The sequence below is a fragment of the Microcaecilia unicolor genome, chromosome 5 (assembly GCF_901765095.1).
Source record: "Microcaecilia unicolor chromosome 5, aMicUni1.1, whole genome shotgun sequence".
Classification (NCBI taxonomy): domain Eukaryota; kingdom Metazoa; phylum Chordata; class Amphibia; order Gymnophiona; family Siphonopidae; genus Microcaecilia; species Microcaecilia unicolor.
Genome location: NC_044035.1, coordinates 307,863,528 through 307,885,181, shown reverse-complemented (window position 1 = coordinate 307,885,181; position 21,654 = coordinate 307,863,528). Strand labels below are relative to the sequence as shown.

The 21,654-nt window shown below is 44.9% G+C and overlaps 1 protein-coding gene across 1 annotated transcript in view; it reads right to left on the bottom strand.

Moving 5' to 3' along the window:
- Positions 1-21,654, bottom strand: part of LOC115470808 (nuclear receptor coactivator 5-like) — a 132,991-nt gene that overhangs the window by 15,948 nt on the left and 95,389 nt on the right. The window contains 1 exon segment of the mRNA XM_030204358.1: positions 6,722-6,859. Within this exon segment, the coding sequence (XP_030060218.1) occupies positions 6,722-6,859 (138 nt within the window).

Genomic DNA, 21,654 nt, shown 5'->3' with positions numbered 1-21,654 from the left:
AGATGATCACGTCGCAGCCTTGCAAACCTCTTCAATAGTGGCTGACTTCAAGTGGGCCACTGACGCTGCCATGGCTCTAACACTATGAGCCGTGACATGGCCCTCAAGAGTCAGCCCAGCTTGGGCATAAGTGAAGGAAATGCAATCTGCTAGCCAATTTGAAATGGTGCGTTTCCCCGATAGCCACGCCCCTTCTATTGGGGTCAAAAGAAATAAACATTTGGGTGGACTGTCTGAAGGGGCTTGTCTGCTCCAGATAGAAGGCCAATGCTCGCTTGCAGTCCAATGTGTGCAACTGACGTTTAGCAGGGCGGGTATGAGGACGGGGAAAGAACGATGGCAAGACAATTGACTGGTTAAGATTGAACTCTGACACCACCTTTGGCAAGAACTTAGGGTGAGTGCGGAGGACTACTCTTATGATGAAATTTGGTATAAGGAGCATGAGCTACCAAACTTGAAGCTCACTGACCCTACGAGCTGAAGTGACTGCCACGAAGAAAATTACCTTCCAGGTCAAGTACTTCAGATGACAAGAATTCAGTGGCTCAAAAGGAGGATTCATCAGCTGGGTGAGAACGACATTGAGATCCAATGACACTGGTGGAGGTATGATAGGGGGCTTTGACAAAAGCAAACCTCTCATGAATCGAACAACTAAAGGCTGTCCCGAGATAGGCTTACCCTCTACACGATAATGAAAAGCACTAATTGCGCTAAGATGAACTGTTACAGAGTTGGTCTTAAGACCAGCCTCAGACAAGTGCAGAAGGTATTCAAGCAGGGCCTGTATAGGACAAGAACGAGGATCTAGGGCCTGGCTGTCACACCAGACGGCAAACCTCTTCCATTTGAAAGCATAAACACCTCTTCATGGAATCTTTTCTGGAAGCAAGCAAGACTCAGGAGACACCTTCAGAAAGACCCAAGGAGGCAAAGTCTATGCTCACAACATCCAGGCCGTGAGAGCCAGGGACTGGAGTTTGGGATGCAGAAGCGCCCCCTCATTCTGAGTAATGAGGGTTGGAAAACACTCCAATCTCCACGGTTCTTCAGAGGACAACTCCAGAATGGGTCGCAAACACCCCTGGACAGGAATTTGCGACACGCCTTCAGCTGCCTGACCACCTCCTGAAAAGGCTTGGCCTGCTCCAATGGGAGCTTATCGACCAAGTCCGTCAGCTGCCGCACATTGTTCCACATGTGGATGCTCGTGTAGAGCTGGTAGGATTGGATCTTGGACACAAACATAACAAAATGGTAGGCCTTCCTCCCAAAAGAGTCCAGAGTCCTAGACTCCCGCCCCAGGGGCGCAAAGGCATAATCCCTAGTACTCTTGACTTTGAGAGCCAGATCCACAACTCATGAGGCAACAGTCTTCATGAACTCTGGGTCCCCATGGATCCGATACTGGGACTCAATCTTTTTGGGAATAGTGGGATTACTTAATGGTTTTGTCCAGTTCGCCAGCCATGTCTGTTTCAGGACACTATGAAGGGGAACAGTGGACTCCTCCTTAGGTGGCGAAGGATAGTCCAGGACCTCGAACATCTCAGCCCTGGGCTCATCCTCAGTAACCAATGGCTGTAGACATTTCCCGGACAAATGACGAGAAAGACAGACTCTCCGGGGGAGAAAGCTTTCTCTCTGGTGAAGGAGTGGGATCAGAAGGAAGACCACAAGACTCCTTGTCAGAGAAATATCTGGGGTCTTCCTCTGCCTCCCACGAGGCCTCACCTTTGGTATCGGACACAAGTTCACGAACTTCAGTCCGAAGCCGAGCCCGTCTCGACGCCGAGGAACTAGGTCCCCGATGGCAATGCCAAGACGACTCCTCCCTCACCGGCGGCGACGAAGCTCCCTCCAGCGACGTCGAGTCAACCTGTGTGGCAGCGGAAGCCGATACCGCAAGTTGTACCGGCGTCACCATCCTCGCCACGGGCGGGGAGCCAACTCCGCAAAGCAGGTGGTCACAGCAACCCTTCCAGGATCTCCGGAAGTATGGCTCTGAGGCGCTCATCCAGAGTGGCTGTCAAGCAAGGCAGTGGGGCCGGTACCGGTGACGAAGTCAGAACCTGCCTGGGGCATGGAGGAGGTACCGGGCTGTCCGGAGCAGAGCGCATCGACACCTCCTGTATGGTGGGTGAGCGGTCCTCCCGGCGTCGACGCTTCATGGGTACTGAATCCCTCGGTACCGTGACGGGAAGGTGACCGACGACGGTGCTTCTTCGCCTTCGCTCGAAGCACATCAGCGGTACCTCCCGGTACCGAAGAGGAAGACGTGGAATCCAGATGACCAGCCCCTAGACACTGAAGACACAAAACGTGCCTATCAGTGAGTGAGATCGTCCGGTTGCACTGCGTGCACTTCTTGAAGCCGCTGGCAGGCTTCGATGACATGGGCGGAAAAATCGCGCCGGCGAGGTCTAACGTGATGATGCTGGAAAAAAGGCACCAAAAAGAAGGAAAAAGCCCGTACAGGCGGCGAAAAAAGCCACTCACGCCAAAGAAAGGAAATTTATGGGGAAACTAAGAAAATAAAGGAAAACAAACTTTTTTTTTTTTAACAAGAACACTAGAGAACTAAAAACAAGCCAAATTTGGCGAAAAATGTGGTGAAGGACACAGCGAGGGCCTCTCTGGGGCACAGAACAACCGATACATAGTCATTCCGAACGCAGAAAAAGAGAGACTGAGGAGCACGCTCGCACTACGGGCGGGAAGACGTTCGCGCATGTGCACGAGAGGGCTAGCAAACTTTGTTGCTAGGAAGATCTTCCGATCTGGGGCTGCCGTCGGACATCATCCAATCGTGAGAACAAGTAGCCTGCTTGTCCTCTGAGAATACAATAAACCACCCGTTCACTTTTACAAGTGGTGTTATATTTCAAATAAAATTTCCTTGTGGAACTTGAAATAATGATCCATTTAGTGTTAATTGAATATTTACAATAAATACAGCACGACGACCATCGTGCCCACTCGAACTAGATCTTTAAGTAACTCGCCCAGGTTAGAATTACGGCAGTACGCTATTTTCGGGTGTTTGAAAACAGAATGCACCGACAGCACGTGCCAGTATTTGTGGATGAGGTGCCCTACACCTTAGGTGCCCTATATGAAAAAGGTAGCACACATGCCAAAGATGTTCTTGCTGTTTCGTGTTTGGATGAAAACAACCATGTTCTGTTCGTGTGTAGCGCTCTTCCATATGCCTGCCTTACTATTTTTCTTGGACAGCCTCTATGCATAAACCGACTTATCATATCCTTAGATTCTCTCTTAAACTCTGCTGTAGTAGAACAAACGCCTCAACCTCAGGAACTGGCCGACAGGAATCCCTTTACGCAATGCTTGATGATGGTAACTAGAATAATGAAAGGTATTCCTGTCGGTCGGTTTCCTAAAAATTGTGGTTTCAAATCCTGCGTTATCCGTTTTAATAATCCGAATATCCAAAAAAATCTTTTTTTTTTTTTGCTACCCGAGACGTAAATTTGATAGGATCAGCTTGATTGAGGCTATTCATGAAATCATTTAGATCATTCTCTGATCCCTGCCAAAAAACAGTATGTCGTCATCAATGTACCTCTTCCACAACTTTACCTGATTAAAATATGGGGAGGTATACACATGCTTTTGCTCAAATTTAGTCATGTAAAGGCTCCGCACTTTTGTTTATAGAATTTATTTTGAAACTCAAAATAATTCTCAGTGGTTACCCAGGATAATAACTGGCACATAGCTGTAAACTTGGCACCTTCATTAACTGCCTCAGACAAGTATTCGCACGCCATTTGTATAACCTCACTATGAGGCAGATTAGTGTACAGGGCAATTACATCCAGACCTACCATATGAAAGTTAGCGTGCAATCATGTGATAGTCAAAGCCTTCCAGCAACTCTAAATTGGGAGGAGTCACGAACATATGACCTTGCTTAACGAATTTCTTCAGTATGTTATTCTAAATATTTGGACAACGGCTCCAACATGGAATCCCTAGTGGACACTATAGGGCATCCAGGAGGATCCACTGTGGACTTATGGACCTTGGGCACAAAGTATATATAAGGGGTTTTAGGATGAGGATGACATAAAAAGCATTGTTCCTTAACTGTCATAACTCCATCCAACATAGCCTCTCCAAGTTACTTGAGCGTGCTGTTCACAGCCGCTGCCTTGATTTTCTATCCTCTCATGCAATCCTTGATCCGCTTCAATCCGGCTTTCGACCTCTACATTCGAATGAAACAGCGCTCACTAAAGTCTGTAATGATCTATTCCTCACCAAATCCAAAAGCCATTACTCCATCCTTATCCTGCTCGATCTATCCGCTGCTTTTGACACTGTCAATCATAGTCTTCTTCTTGCCACACTGTCCTCGTTTGGATTTCATGGCTCAGTTCTTTCCTGGTTCTCCTCTTCTCTCCCACCGTACCTTCAGAGTATATTCTGGTGGATCATCCTCCACCCCTGTCCCACTCTCAGTTGGAGGTCCTCAGGGATCTGTCCTTGGCCTCCTTCTCTTTTCCATTCACCCTTCTTCCCTGGGCTCTCTGATCTCATCTTACGGTTTCCAGTACCATCATTATGCCGACGACACTCAGCTCTACCTCTCCACACCTGACATTACTGCTGAAACCCAGGCCAAAGTTTCAGCCTGCTTGACCGACATAGCTGCCTGGATGTCACACTGCCACCTGAAACTGAACATGGTCAAAACAGCTTATTGTCTTTCCCCCCAAGCCCACCTCGCCCCTTCCCCCATTCTCTATTTCAGTAGATGGCACCCTCATCCTCCCTGTCTCAGCTGCTCACAACCTAGGAGTCATCTTTGATTCCTCCCTCTCCTTTTCCGCTAACATCCAGCAGATGGCCAAAACCTGTCGCTTGTCTAAAACATTAGCAAAATTCACCCCTTCCTCTCTGAATACGCTACCAGAACCCTTATCACCTCTCGCTTGGATTATTGCAATTTGCTTCTCACTGGTCTTCCGCTACGCTATCTCTCTCCTCTCCAGTCTGTCCAAAATTCTGCAGCACAACTTATTTTCCGCCAAAATCGTTTTACCCACACTATTTATTTATTGCATTTGTATCCCACATTTTCCCACCTATTTGCGGGTTCAGTGTGGCTTACAATACATTGTGAGTCATGAAATTACATTGGTTACAATATGGTTATGGGTTATATATTGAGAAGAGTTATGGGAAGACAGTCGAAGTCAAGCATATTTTGGGAAAACAAGTCAAAGTCAAACATAGTTTGGGAATGGACTAGCCCACTCCTCAAGTCACTTCACTGGCTCCCTGTCCGCTTCCGCGTACAGTTCAAACTTCTCTTACTGACCCTTTAAATGCATCCATTCTGCAGTCCCCCATTACCTCTCCTCTCTCCCTACATTCCTCCCCGTAAACTCCGCTCGCTGGACAAATCTCTCTTATCGTCTCCTTTCTCCTCCACTCCTAATTCCAGGCTTCGTTCCTTTTCCCTCGCGGCACCTTATGCCTTGAATGGACTTCCTGAGCCTGTATGCCTAGCTCCATCTCTACCTGTTTTCAAATCTATGCTGAAAACCCACCTTTTCACCACTGCTTTTGGCTCCTAACCACTAAATTCCCCTATCCTTGTTCCTTCTCACCCAGTACTTTCCTCGCCCTTGTCTTGTCTGTATTTTTAGAATGTAAGCTCTATCGAGCAGGGACTGTCTCTTTGTGTCAGGTGTTCAGCGCTGCGTGTGTCTGGTAGCGCTATACAAATGTTAATAATAATCCACAAATTTAGAGATATCTTTCATTTGCTCCGTGCCACAGAAATATGAAAAAAAGGACAGCAGCTAATAACTGCACAGCCCATTCCTGATGCAGTTTACACAACCTTAGGCTTCAATTCTGTTACAGTATTTGCACCTCCCTGCCCCCCTACTTCTACTGGGAGACTGATACTACAATAGTTTGTAGCCAATATCCTTACTATGAAGAAACCTGTGTATCTTAAATCTACTTCTAGTGAGCCTGATAAACGCCAGAAAACAGTTCCACTAAATCTTTAAAATATCTGCTTAACAGTATCAGAACTCTCCCTCTTCTGCTTTTGCAGTCCTCCTCTGAACTGCTCCTACTTTATATTTTTTAGAGATATGGTCTCCAAAGTTGCATGGAATTCTCTACTAAGGTGTCAGCAATAATACCCTTCTCTAGGTACCCTAACATTCTTCAACTTTTGTCTTGCTATCTGGAAATGATATAAAACATTTTAAGAGCTCTTGCCTGAATGGTGCACATTAGGTGGTCATAGTCAAGCTGCTTTCCTGTTTTCAGTTCCTCAAATACGCAACTCTACATTTTCAGCATCACATCTTCATTACCAAACTCCTCACCAGGTCTCAAGTTCTTAAATCGTGTTATTTTTCATACTATGAACTACCTACCCTGTTGCAGATCTTCACATCTTTGCAAATATCCTTTACAAAAATATTTCACAAAACTGAACCCTGAGGCACTCCACTGATAATCCTTCTTGCCTTTAAGAGAGTCTCATTTACTAATATCACTTGTGTGCTATCACTCAGTTTCTTAAATTCAAATCTGTTGATACAATCTTCTTCAGATAGAACCATACTGCCCTGGATCTTGTAACTGTCTGGATTCAAGACAGTCCACTACCTCTTGTTTTAATAGTGACTCAAATAAATTGTCTACCAATTGGTTTACCTACCTGGAGTTGGTAGAAGGCCAGGTTTGTCACCAAGCAAGGGTCGTTTTGCAGCCTGAGCAGGTGAAAATCCCAAGAGGCCAGGTCTTTTAGAAGGTGCTGCTAGAAGGGGAGGTGGTTTACCCTTTGGGCCAGGCACCCCTTAAGTTAAAGAAACATTATGTAAGTATACATTTACACAGTTCCAAAGTTAGCAATCTAAACCATACAATACAGCATGCATTTATAAAGAATTTATAGTAAAGCACGATATGTGCATTTATGTATGCACTATATAACTTACAAATAACTTAAAAAGTTCAGAAGAAACAAATGTGTTGGTATAAGTTTTGGGATCAGGGACATTTGAAAAAATAAGTTAACAAGTATGTCAACTATACCTGAAAGCAACTCACCTTGAACTACAACTGAAAAAAGCATGAGCCAAATTCAAATAAAAAAAAAAAATTGCAAAATAGAACAGTTAAATAGAAGGCACCATTAAACTAAAGACTGTACTCAATCACTATACATATTCTCGGAACATTCAGTTTACAGATCAGTTGAAAACGTACTCTCTGTATAATGCCTCTCTCTTTAGTGCAGTGTGTGCTTCAAAAATCAGGCAGCACAACTATGAAATAACAGAACATCCTGACTGGCTAGGACTAGGTCACAAGCATGAAGGTATCTATGGGATGGACCAGAGAATCAAAGATTCCTCCAGGACTCTTAGCACAGTGGAAAACATTCACCTGCCATGTACTTATGTCCTTTCCACCCACCAAATTTTTAAGAAGGGATATGAGCCATCAGGTGTACATGGTGAATGCCATTTATTTCCTGGCAAGTACACATACCTTAGTCCCCCCCCCCCCCCAATCATCTATACACCTCTTCTCTACTGCAATCCCATCTCTTCTCTGCTGCCACTTCAAACCAAGAAAATCTACTCACCCCAGTGACACCTTATGTCTAACCAGTTTTTGATAAATGAACTATGTTTTCTGACCAGAGAGCACTTGAGAACCCCTTAAATGTTTGACTATTCCGAGTTCCAATCTTTTCATTAACAAACGTCAGCAAAATGTGAGAATCTATATTATAACCTTGTTAAAAAGTGATAAACGTCCTTTCATCTGAAGATCACAACTATTATCCAATAATCCTTCCAGTGATTATTTTTATTAGCATTTAAAACAAATTGAATACAAGACCACTCTCGCATAGGAAATACAGAAAAGCAGCAAATAGTACAATTATATAAACAAATTATCCATAAGAAAAATGACCTATATACTTCTACTCTTAAGAAACCCACTAAAGGGAGAAGAGAACAGGGGAAACATCAGGGAGCTTGAAAAACAAAATCTAATACTGGCTGACTGTTATCAGGCTATCACTTTAACCATGCATTTATCTATCCAACAATTGCTAGACCAAAAAGGTCAAATCCCCGATCCCCCAGAGGCAAATTTATTCACATTCAGAGCCAGATGCATCAACCAAACATTAAAAAATCTAAATCGTTAAAGTCCCTAACGATTTTTAAAAAAACGAAGAATGCACCAAAAAAACAAGTCGCACATGCTCGGTGAGGTATTGAAAAGTACAATGTATCAAAGAATCGTAATCCCCGTCCGTAATCGACCCCTAAAGCTTGCACAGAGCAGCCAAGCGTTTTGCTGGCTGTTCTGCGCATGCCACAAACGTCAAAACACACACACAAAAAAAAACCCAGAAACACGTGGCTCCCTGCTTCCCCCTGCATATAGAAAACAAAAATTTTAAAAAAAAAAGGATTGGGAGGGGCAAAGGCGCTCGTCAGGAGTGCCCTGTATGGCCGGCCTTGCACCCCCCCCCCCTTGCCACCCGCTTCTGCTCGTATAAAATAAAAAACAAAACTAAAAAGTTTAGCAGCCCCGGTTCCCCTCCTTTCCTGTGGTCTCTCTGTACTCCTCCCATAGCTCCGCCTCCCGGCATCCTCCGCCCCTGTGCCCCGCCCCCCTGAGGTCATCACTACCGCTCCCCCCCTCCGCATTACCGGGCCCGTGCAGCGCCTCTCACCTCTGTATGAAGGTGCTACACGGGCAAGAAGACCATCTGATCAGTGTGAGTCTTCAGGACGTCTCTCTCCTCCGTCTTCCCTGAGCTGGGCCCGCCCCCATCTGATGTAAGTTACTTACATCAGATGGGGGCAGGCCCAGCTCAGGGAAGACGTCCTGAAGACTCACACTCATCAGACGGTCTTCTTGCCTGTGCAGCACCTTCATACAGAGGTGAGAGGCGCTGCACGGGCCCGGTAATGCGGGGGGGGGGGGGGGGGCCGGCAGCGACGACCTCAGGGGGACGGGGCACGGGGGCAGAGGATGGCAGGAGGCGGAGCTATGGCAACCTCGGGGGGGGGGGGGGGGGTGGGGGGGGGGGCGTCCATACAGGATGCTCCTGACGAGCGCCTTTGCCCCCTCCCGATCCTTTTTTTGATTTTTGTTTTCTATATGCAGGGGGAAGCAGGGAGCCACATGTTTCTGTTTTTTTTTTTTTTTTGCTGGGTAAGGCTCAACATGCTCTGGATTGGCTAGGTTTTTTTTTTGTTTTTTTTTTACATGACAGTCTTTGTGAGTCCACACAGCCACGAGAGGTGCAGACCTCTCGTAGATTTTCCGGCGTTTTTCCTGCGTTAAGTCAATCGGAAAAGGATAGTGCATCTCGGTACAATACAATTTCTACAGGAATCCCTCATCTGCATTCCGTTTTCGTTAGCTGCTACCCTCGTCGGAAAATGTCCTTTAATGCATGCCACGGTTCAAACATTGGTCGTTAAAGGGTCAAAGTTTAGTGCATCTGCCTCTAAGAAAGGATCTCAGATGTAGAGGAATAAAGAAAACATATTGCTCATTATTACAATTTTATAACACAAGGAAACCTTAGCTGAAAAACATCTATAGAAATAGTTGCTTGATGTATTGCAAGAAATAATTTACATCTCTCCTGGGTAGCCTGGGAGAGATTAGGAAAAATCCAAACCTTTTTGACCCTCAAACATCTTTGAAACTTTCCTAAAAGATATCCGAATCAATGAGTTCAGGTCCTGTTCAAATACCAGAGAGACAAGTTGCAGATTGAAGAGCTCCTGAGGTATCTATCTACTGAACCCCAAAAAAAGCATCCAAATCCCAAAGGCACTGAATCTTTTCTCTTAGGCAAGAAGTAAAATGTTCCAATAAGTGGTATTGCTTCAAGCAAGTAATCCAAAACTTCTGCAACGTATCTTAAGTTTCCAAGGGTGAAACTGCATTTATCGCAAGAAAATTCAGCACAAGAATATTAAGACGTCTCATTTGATTTTCCAAATTCTCCATTCTTCTTAACACTTCCTTATCCTTAATTACAACACAACTTGTACTTTAATTTTACCAGATTCTTCCTTTATTGCATTGATCTTTAAAGTCTTTAATGCTACATTCTAGATGACCAGTGCTTCTCCTAAAGTCTCTAATGTAAAATTCTTGGTACTAGTTAAAGCAGGGGGTACCTTTCCAGAAGATCCCTGGGGAACCTCCTCCAGGGCCTTGCCAGATACTGGCAGAAATGTCAATCCAGATATTTTGTCTCCAGGCGATTTTCATCAAGCACTCATTTCTCAGACCAATGACAACGCTAGATCCAGGAGAATCTCCCACTACAGCTGCTGAAGATAACACATCTTTCTTCGGGGTCCTCTCAGCCTCCTTCATGGTCTACCACTGCCGAAGTGGAGCAATCTGGTCTGAGAGGGACAAAGATGTCTCTCCCGAAGGCAGGGACCCTCCCTGTGTCACATGCTGATCTCACCCTCATTTCCTGCCCAATACAGGAGCACGAACGAATCAAGATTCTGTTGACCCAGAGGGGTAGAGGTGGCTTTGGGGGGATAAAACTACACTTTCCCCTTGTGCTTAGAAGGCATAATGAAATGAGGAAAACAAGGTAAGCACAGAGCTGATTTTCGTGCTTCCTCTGTCAGTCATCTTGCTCCGTTCTCCCTTTCAGTGACTATAAATTTCAAAACTACCAAAATCAGAAAAACAAAAAAGATGCTAGTCTGCTTCAGGCATGAGAAAAAGAATCACTAATGACTTTCATATTACCCAACAAGAGAAATATTGATAGTAATATGTAAAATATCAGTAATTTTCTTCCAAATATCAGATCAGAAAATTTGCATATTTGCACAGTCAGATCATATGAGAAAGTGTATAGGGCCAACACAGAGCCACACTTCAAAGACTTACCATCACTCTTTATAGATGCCATTTAAAGACAATATAAAGATTGAGCTAAGGAAACAGAAAATGATGTTTTAGAGCCTTAAAGCCAAAGGAGACTATTGCTGATCTGAGAGGGTGTCCATGTTGTTCCCAAACTCTGGGAATCTGAAACAGCATTTCCTGTTCCCTAATTGAGATATGTAAAATGAAGAGGCCATATGAGACAAGGACAATTTTGAAAGGGACCATTTCTAATAATAAATCAGATTGAGAGTGCCTTAAAGCATGTTATAACTGGAACTATGCATAAAATTAGAAAGACCAACCTCTCTGAAACATCTCAAAGGTTGAGACAAAAAAAAAAAAATCATGAATTGACCTAAAAACCATATTGTATGTCCTGCTAACTTGTCTAATTAATGGAAGATTACTAATACATGAATTATTCCAAATTACTTTATTGGAATCATGGGAGTCATCCTACAATATGTCCAATCATAGCACCTACCACTGGCTATGTTCTGATTAACTTTGCCTTTACAGCACTCAACCATTCTGGGAAGAAACATTAAAATACCAAATAAGTAATTCATACAATTAACTATATGGGTTTGTTCTACACTGACAATGTTTGGAAACACTGACTTAAGATACAGAAAGAATGATGAGTAAAGCAAAATTAAGTTCACCTCACCTTGCCATTTAGTTTGTTTTAATTTCCAAGTCAATACATGGGAGTTGGTTCTTCCAAAGAACAGTTTTAGCAAAAGAAAATGGGAAAGTAAAGGAAGCATATTAAGTTCATAATTTTTTTTTTTTTTTTTTTGGGGGGGGGGGGGGGGGGGGGGGTAGGAAGCCATCAATTATTTCTAAATGCCCACCAACTCAAACACAAAGGAGACCAAAGCAACATTAAAATTGTAAGGTGGTCAACAGATGGTCCGTAATTTTTCTCTCATGTTTCCTCTAGTGTTCTTCCAAACCAGACACCCAAATACTTAAGACAAGGGTTGCCATTTAAAAGGGATATGCAGCTATATCATTTTCCTGTATGTTTTCATGTAAAGGAAGACATTCCATTTTCCCCAGTTCATTTTATTGTCAGATATAGCTGGGAACTGATCAATTAGGATCCATAAGACCAGAAGAGAAGACAGATACGTATCATCAAATCTGCAAATAAAATTAACTGTGGGTACTGGATACCCTAAACTTGCACAGATTGTCTTACCCACCAAAGCAAGGGGTTCTAGAGCAATAATGAACAGAAGTAATGATAGGTGACAGCTTTGTCAGGTGCCTCTTGAAATGGAGGCAGTCTCTGACAATAGCCCACTAAAAGAAGCAAGCTAAATTTTAAATTAAATTTCACCACTGATCGAAATAGAGGTTCTATTCCAAACCAATCCAAAACCCAGAAAAGACAATGCCATTCAACCCAATCCAAGATCTTCTCTGCATCCAGAGCAAAGGCATTGCAAAATCTGAAGTTGTCAGAAGAGATCAGGGTTTCATGAAAGCATTCTAAGTGAATAATTATCAAGAACCATAGAAAGACGAGTATCTAAGATTTTGGCATATAATTTACTATCCGTATTAAAGATACTGGTCTACAGCTAGTAACAAAAGAGGGGTCTTTCCCTGGTTTGGGTACAACTACAATCTTTGCTTCTGTGACACAGCCATGTATAAACTATTCTGATAAAAGTTTTGAAAAACCTTATAAGGGAATCATCTCAGTAGAGAAAGCCCTATAAATATTCAATAGTAAAGCCAGGGTCCAAGCTCACAAGGAAGTTTGTAGCTGTGATTCAGTTATCTCAATTCCAACATTTCACTGAGATTCACTTAAGGTAGGATGCTCTAGTTTTTGTAGAAAGGCATCAATTTGTTGTAAGGGATCTTGAGAATCAAGGAGCATAAAGACTGGTAAAATTTGTAAAACTGATCCAGTATTTTCATCTCGATTGAATGGATCCCCCTTGCCTGAATAATTTCTACACATTTTCTAGGTTTTCTATCTTTCAAATATTGGGCAAGGGTTCTACCTTATTTATTACTAACTAGTTCCATGCTTGCTTATTAACTGTAGTGATATCTAACCTTATACAGATCCATAAGAGCAACATTATTATTGATTTTTAAAACGGTCATTGCTCTAGACATCTGATTTCCTTTTCTAATCTTAACCAGTTCCTCTTTGATAGTTTTTTTTTTTTTTTTTGTTACATTTGTACCCCGCGCTTTCCCACTCATGGCAGGCTCAATGCGACTTACATGGGGCAATGGAGGGTTAAGTGACTTGCCCAGAGTCACAAGGAGCTGCCTGTGCCGAGAATCAAACTCAGTTCCTCAGTTCCCCAGGACCAAAGTCCACCACCCTAACCACTAGGCCATTTCTGTGAGGCAATCACTAATTGCTTCATGTATAGTGGCTTTAAATGCACCCTACCAAACAGACCAGTAAAATGGTGGATACCTTCACAATCTATAATCTAGTATGCAAAAATTACGCCTTTACCTGCTAATTTTCTTTTAGTCCCAATAGATCAGTCCAGAACTGATGGAGGCAGAAAAAAAGTAGTTCTTGGTGAATGCCCCTCAAGGGTACTGTGCAGCCCCCGGAATTCTCCATATTTTGAATAACAAAGCAAGAGAGACATTAGAAACATGCCACAGGTTAGGAAGTCAACAGCAAAGCCGCAGCACTTAAGCCTACAAAGATGAAAAACCAGAAGTTGCCTACAAAAAGAAAAATGACACAGGAAACACAACCTGACATTTCACACTGAAATCGGCAAGCGTACCAATACCGACCAAGCTCCTTTTATGTTGAATTAAAGCTGAAAGCCCTAGCAGAATTGCTAGAGAAGCACAATAAAATAGCAGGATAACTGAAAAGATCCAGTGACCAAGCAACATATATAAAAGGTAGTAGGAAAGACTCAGGTAGTAGTAAGCAATAAAGACGACTCTGGCAGAGCCAGTGAGCCAGCACAGCTGGAGTATGATAGCTGCCAGCTAGAAAGAAAAAACAGAGCTGCATACAAGAGATTGTAAACTGCAAACCCTGAGGAAAAAACTCCACTGAAATCCCAGAATAGGGCAAGGACTGAGGCATTCCACGTATTGACAGGCATAGGCTTAAAAACAAATTTTCTGTCAGTTCAGCTTGCAGGGCTCTCCGAGTTACACTGGGAACCCAGAGAATTGATATAGAAATCCAGAAAGCTCAGAACAGAAACCAATTGAGAACTGCAGAACTAAAGCAAAAAAAAAAAAAAAAAAGGAATTCTAGAGTCTCCTCTTTTTTTTTTTTTTTTAAAGGTGCATTCTCAAAGAATTTCATTGATAGGAAAATCTTACCAGCCTGTAGTACTGAACAAAGGAGGAAACATGCTCCAATATAAAAGAAAGAAAGGAAGAAGGAACTGCTGGGACCTGATGAGAGAGAAGCGCACACAGAATAAAACGGCAGACTGGAAATGAAAGTTCTGGCGGGAAGGAGGGAGCACAGAAGGATGCCAATGCTGCACAGACAGGAAAACACTATCATCAAAAGTAAAAACAGCAGTGACCTGATACTGCAGAGAGATTTGTTTGTTTTTTAATGATAAAGATCACAGATATATCAGTATCAGGGAGATACAGAGGGATTTATATAAATAGAAACATTAGCTCAGCAGAATGATGTTAAAAAATTTCTGTAACAGCTTCCACTTACACAGGGCTTACCAATATCACTGTAACGTTAGCTACAGCTAAGTGGAAGAAGGAGAAAAACAGTCACTATACTCGTCTGCAACTGAAGGTCTTGGTCTGCAGTACCTCATGCTGTGATGGGGAAGAGAAGGGACTCAGCAACACTGAGTGTTACCCAGTACATTCAGGTTAACTCTACACCCTCGACTGGCTGCAGTAAAACTGTACCAAGAAACAGCTCTCATGCTATTAGACTGGAGGCACCTCAACCCCAAAAACTCCTCCAGAAGTAGGGAGAGAAAGGAAAAGGACTTGGAACCTCCAAGTATTTCCACAAAAACCTGTCTGTTCTTCCTGAGCATCCAGAAGAAAGTTAGCCCAATAAAACTAGAGAACTAGTTTAGGGACAGAGGCCATCTGAAAAGGAGGTGCATTATGCACCACCTACCACCTGTGAGAAAGAAAATACTGAAAATTCTTGGGGCTGCACAATACTCTTGAAATCACCACTTTGTTGCTGTCTGGTCGACTGGCATAACCCACAAGTTCTAGACTGATCAGTTGAGAACGCAAAGGAAGGCTGGTTTAGTATAGTCTTTACACCCAGATTCCTCAATCTGTAGACTAAATGGATACATTCTATTTGCTGGCAATCTACAGCAGCATAATCTGAAATAATGGCTAAGATTTATGATCTTGTGATCTGGGGAATTAAGTTATTGGTCACTCAAAATTAGTCGATTCAGGAAGGAGTATGGATGAGGTAGGGAATAAAAAGTAAAATATTATTTAGTCCTAATTCTTTATTATACTATGCAACTGCTCTACTTTTAGACCTCATGGCATGGTTGAGTCTCAGGCCTAACAAAGGCACCCATGAACATCTCACTGCCACATGCTGCTCAGGTGAAAACCTCTTTGGTGACAGTGTCAAAGTCAAGAACACCATAAATAACAAGACCACTGTACTACTCTCCAAAACCTTGCCTCTAAAGGCTTGAAATGCACATCAATCTACTGAAGACCACAGATACTCGTTTTGCAAACTCCACTCCCACCCTACCTCACAATACTACAGCTGCTACAACAACAAAGCCAATGGCTGGGGCATCTTTCATACTATCAACCATTACTAGCAAAATTACATCCAAAGGGGTGGAGACAAAAATCTACCCTTTCTACCAGCAAAGGAACACCCTCCTCCTGACTATATATGCAAAGACAACCTACTGATGGGAAAATTAGGTTCTTACCTTGGTAATTTTCTTTCCTTTAGTCATAGCAGATGAATCCATTATGAGTGGGTTGTGTCCATCAACCAGCTGGGGGAGATAGAGAGCACTGAAAAATCATAGTGCCTCATGGCCAGCTACCTCCATCTGCCTCTTCAGTATTTGAAGCTTCCAAAGCAGTGTTACACCGCAAAGCATAACAACATGAACTTTCTTCACAGTGGATGAACACCCCAAAACTGGAGCTATAACTCAAAGGAGGGAATGGACTCATCCTCCTGGAGGGAATGGACTCATCCTCCTGTAACTTAACAGAAATCCTGAAGACTGTTTTCCAACTTCTCCCAATCAGGGAACGTATCTACAGGAAAAACTGAACATAAAAGTAACATGAATCGCATAATGAACCACTGAGGGAGGGCTCATGGATTCATCTGCTATGACTAAAGGAAAGAAAATTACCAAGGTAAGAACCTAATTTTCCCTTCCTTGTCATCAAGCAGATGAATCCATTACGAGTGGGATGTATCAAAGCAATCCCTAGATAGGGTAGGAACAAGCCACACCACGTGCCAGCACTTGTGCTCCAAAATCCACGGCTCTCCTGGCAGCCACATCCAGCCTGTAATGTCGGGCAAAAGAGAGCTTAGAAGCCCAAGTATCTGCACTACATATCTCTTGAAGAGAGAGTGCTCCAGTTTCAGCCCAAGAAGAGGCAATCGCTCTGGTGGAATGTGCATTAAAGGCTTCAGGCGGAGGCTGGCCAGATAGCAGATATGCTGAAAAGATAGCTTCTTTGAGCCAATGGGCTATAGTGGCCTTAGACGCTGGAGACCCTCTGCGCGGACCTGACAAAAGAACAAAAAGGTGGTCAGAGATCCTGAAGGCATTTGACATGCGCAAATATTGCAACAGAGCCCCTTGAACATCCAGAAGGTGCAACTGCCCATAGGCTTCTGGAAACTCCTCTTTAGAAAAGGAGGGCAGGAAAATAGGCTGGTTTAGGTAAAATGCTGAAACCACCTTAGGCATGAAGGAAGGCACCGTACGTACCATTACTCCGGACTCTGAGAATTGCAGAAATGGGTCTGGACAGGACAGCGCCTGGAGCTCACATACCCGTCTCACCGATGTCACGGCCACCAAAAAAAAACGTCTTTAAGGTCACATCCTTCTCCGAAGCTCGCCTAAGCGGCTCGAAGGGTGAACACTGAAGGGCCTTTAAAACTAACCCCAGGTTCTAGGCCGGACACGGAGCCCGCACGGGAAAACGGAGCCGAAGCACCCCTCTAAGAAACCGTGTCACATCCAGGCAAGCAGCCAGAGAGAGGCCAGCGACCTTCCCTCGAAAACATGCCAAGGCTGCCACTTGAACACGCAGGGAATTATAGGCCAAGCCTTTTTGTAAACCATCCTTCAAAAAGTCAAGTATCGACGAGACAGAAGCCCGCATGGGTGTGATCGCTTTAGAATAGAAGCACACCAAGCCTCAAACTGGCATCAAATCCTGGCATAAGCCACGGAAGTGGAACGCTTGCGGGCTTGTAGGAGAGTGGATATAACTTTACTGGAATATCCCTTGTCTCTCAATTGCACCCTCTCAATAGCCATGCCGTAAGACCAAAGCAGCAGGCGTCCTCCATGGTCACCGGGCCCTGTGACAACAGGTTCGGTAGCAGAGGTAACGGCAGGGGAAGCATCCGCCGGAGGACTGCATACCACAGCCTCCTGGGCCAATCCGGGGCAATGAGAACCACCTCTCCTTGGTGGAGCCAAATCCGCAGGAGTACTCGCCCTATCAAGGGCCACAGAGGAAACACATACAGGAGGCCCTGAGGCCAGGGTTGAGCCAAGGCATCCAACCCTGCCGAGCAAGGATCTCTCCGTCTACTGTAGAAGCACAGGACTTTGGCATTTGTGCTCGACACCATAAGATCCATTATGGGCTTTCCCCATTTGGCACATATCTGCAGGAATACTTCGTCTGCAAGTTCCCACTCCGCTGGGTCGATTTGATTCCTGCTCAGATAATCGGCTTGCACATTGCTCTGACCTGCAATATGAGCTGCTGACAAACTGCCGATGAAGCTCGGCCCAGTGGCAAATCTGCGCGGCCTGCGCTGCTAGAGCTATGCACTGAGTGCCTCCTTGGCAATTTATGTAGGCCACTGCTGTCGTGTTGTCCGACAGAACTCTGACAGCCAATCATTTCCTGGGTCAATTGAAAGGCCAGAAGCGCCTGGAAAATCGCTTTCAACTCCAAGGGATTTATGGACCACTCAGACTCCTCGGGTGTCCAAAGACCCTGGGCATGCCTTCCCCGGCAATGTGCACCCCAGCCCTTCAGGCTGGCATCTGTCACCACCAGGCACCAATCGGGGAGTGCCAGCAGCATTCCTCGCCACAGCTTGCTGTCTGAGAGCCACCACTCCATACTGAGCCGGGCCGCAGGGAGCCACGTGAGTCTGCATTGATAATCCTGCGATATGGGAGACCACCGTTGAAGCAGGGAACACTGCAGAGGTCTCAGGTGCGCTCTCGCCCAAGGCACCACTTCCAAAGTGGCCGTTATCGACCCCAACAGCTGAACTATGTCCCAAGCTCGCGGGTGAGACATCCTCAGGAGCAGAAGGACCTGGTTCTGAAGCTTGCACCGCCTTTGCTCAGGTAGGAAGACCATCCCCGAGGCTGTGTCGAACCGGACTCCCAAATATTCTAGAGATTGAGAGGGGGGTCACGTGACTTTTGGCTATATTGACGACCCAGCCCAGAGATTGCAGTACTGAGACCACTCTGGCTGTAACCTGATGACTTTTCTGCAGAGTCCACTCTGATGAGCCAGTCATCTAGGTACGGGTGAACCCGGATACCCTCTCGCCTGAGAAAAGCCGCTACCACCACCAATACCTTGGAAAAGGTTCGGGGAGCTGTGGCGAGGCCAAAAGGCAAGGCCCGAAACTGGAAATGTTTTCCCATCACCGCAAACCTCAGAAACCTCTGGTGTGGGGGCCAAATTGGAATGTGCAAGTAAGCTTCTTTCAGGACCAGAGACGTGAGAAACTCTCCTGGCTGTACCGCCACTATGATGGAGCGCAAGGTTTCCATGTGTAAATGCCGCACGTTCAGAGACTTGTTTTAAGTCCAGGATAGGCCGAAAAGACCCTCTCCTTTTCGCGGCACCACAAAGAAAATGGAGTAATGGCCAGAGCCGCATTCGGCGGGAGGCACGGGGAAACCGCCCCTATGTGAATCAAGCCTTGCAAGGTCTCCTCTACCACCGCCCGTTTGGCGGCAGAACTGCATCAGGACTCCATAAACACGTCGTTTATCAGGGCATTGAATTCTATTCTGTAGCCTTCTCTGATCAGGTCCAACACCCACTGATCTGAGGTAATCTTGGTCCATTCCTCAAGAGGGAAAGTCGTCCTCCTATCACAGGAATCGAGGAGGGGGCCGGCGCACCATCATTGAGAGGGTCGCACTTGAACTCCAGGTCTTGAGCCTGCTGCTGCGGAACGTTTGTCCGAGCGAAAGGAGTTCCTCTGCTGAAAACGGCCATGCGAAGTGAACCCAGCAGAACGCCCCGGGCGGTACCTTCTAGCTTCACGGAAGCGAAGTCTGTAAGAGGAGGAAACCGCCTGACCCTTGGAAGAAGGCTGCGGCCTATCCTCGGGTAAGCGCTGGGGTTTGGCATCCCCCAGGCCTTCCACAATTTTCTCCAACTCCTCACCAAACAGGAGAAGACCTTGAAAGGGCAACTTCACCAACCTTTGCTTAGAGGCCATATCAGCTGCCCAATGCCGTAGCCACAGAAGACGGCGAGCCGCCACCGCTACAGCCATCTGTTTAGCCGAAGCTCTGACCAGATCATAAAGGGTGTCAGCCAAAAATGACAAGGCCGACTCCATCTGCGGTGTCACCTCCATAAGGGGCTCCGCTCCATCTCCGGGCTGTTCCACTGCCTGTTGTAACCAACCGAGGCAGGCTCGGGCAGCGAAGCAGCTGCATGTAGACACCCGTAAGGATAGGCCTGAAATTTCAAAGGACAGTTTCATAGCTGCCTCCTGGCGACGGTCCTGCATGTCCTTCAGGGCAACTCCTCCTTCCACTGGGAGGGTAGTTTTCTTTGTCACAGCCATGACTAGGGCATCCACTTTAGGCACTGCTAGGCGCGCCAAATGCTCCTCATTTAGAGGGTATAATTGTCCCATAGCCCTGGCAACCTTCAAAGGCCCCTCGGGGTCAGCCCATTGAGCCATTATAGGCTCTTGGATGGTGCCATGCAAAGGAAAGGCTCGAGCAGGCTTCTTAGTACTTGCCATCCTCGGATTACCGGAGGAGATCTCAGTACTCCCAGATCTTCTATAGAGAGGACCTGCAAGGCATCAGTAATAAGCGCTGGCAGCTCATCTGGACAAGAAATGGAAAAAGAGGAGGAGGAATAGCTATAATATACAAATCTAAGTTTAACATCACAAACATAGCTGAATCCATAGTGCCACAACTAGAGATCGCCTCCATAAGAATCAGTCACCCAAAATTGCAGGAACACCTTAACGCAGTCATATTCTACAGACCACCAAGCAACTGGCGAGACTGCCAAATACACTTCATGGACTTTATCTCAAACACCTGTATCTCTTCCTCTAACCTCATCATAATAGGAGATATTAACCTACACATGGAAGATCTCACCAAAACAAACACCCAAGACTGCAAAGAGTTCTTACAACTATGGAATTTACAAGGATCAAATACACAACCAACACACAAAAAAGGACATACATTAGACATCATCACACACAAATTTGACCACGACGCAAACCTCAAATTAACATACACTAAATGGTCACCTATACCGTGGTCAGACCATTACAAAGCACATATTACCCTCCAATGGAGAATGAAAGACTCACCTAACAAACAATTACGAAAAACTTACACCACAAGAGGAAAAATCGATCCGGTTAAATTCTGGCAACAGATCTACCACGACGAATAGACAATAGCAACAGACACAATCCAATTCCTCTCCATATGGGATAACAGATGTAAATTAATACTAGATAACATTGCCCCAATCCAAACCAGAACCTCGCACAGAAAGAACTCAATACCATGGTTCAATGAAGAACTGAAAAAACTCAAAACACAAGTCAGGAAACTAGAACGTGCGTGGAACAAAAAGAAAGACGAGCCCACACTTAACGCTTGGAAGCAACTCCGAAGGAAATATAAATATACCATAAGACAAACCAAAAGACAATACTACAAAACTGAAATTGGACCAAATTACAAAGACACACACAAACTCTTCCAAATCGTGAATAAACTTCTGGACACCACCCCAGTCATCAACAACAGCAAAGACACACCAGGAGCTAATGACTTGGCGAAGAACTTCAAGGAGAAAATCATACAATTGCGACTCAAAATACCTGCCAGCTCCATCGAATACACCATAATCCTAGACTGTCTAGACCCAGACCCCGGAATCTATCCAGTTGACAGGATCTGGACCGAATTCACAATTCTACCGGAAGTTCTCATCTCACAAACACTTAAAAGATTCGCCAAATCTCACTGCAAATTAGACATATGCCCAAACAACCTCATGAAGTCGGCCCCTCAACAATTTATAACGGACCTAACAAACCACGTGAACTTTATGCTACAAAACGGACTCTTCCCAAGAAAGAAAGGTAATATTTTACTCACCCCTATACCCAAGGATGCAAAGAAAAATGCTAATGAACTAACGAACTACAGACCA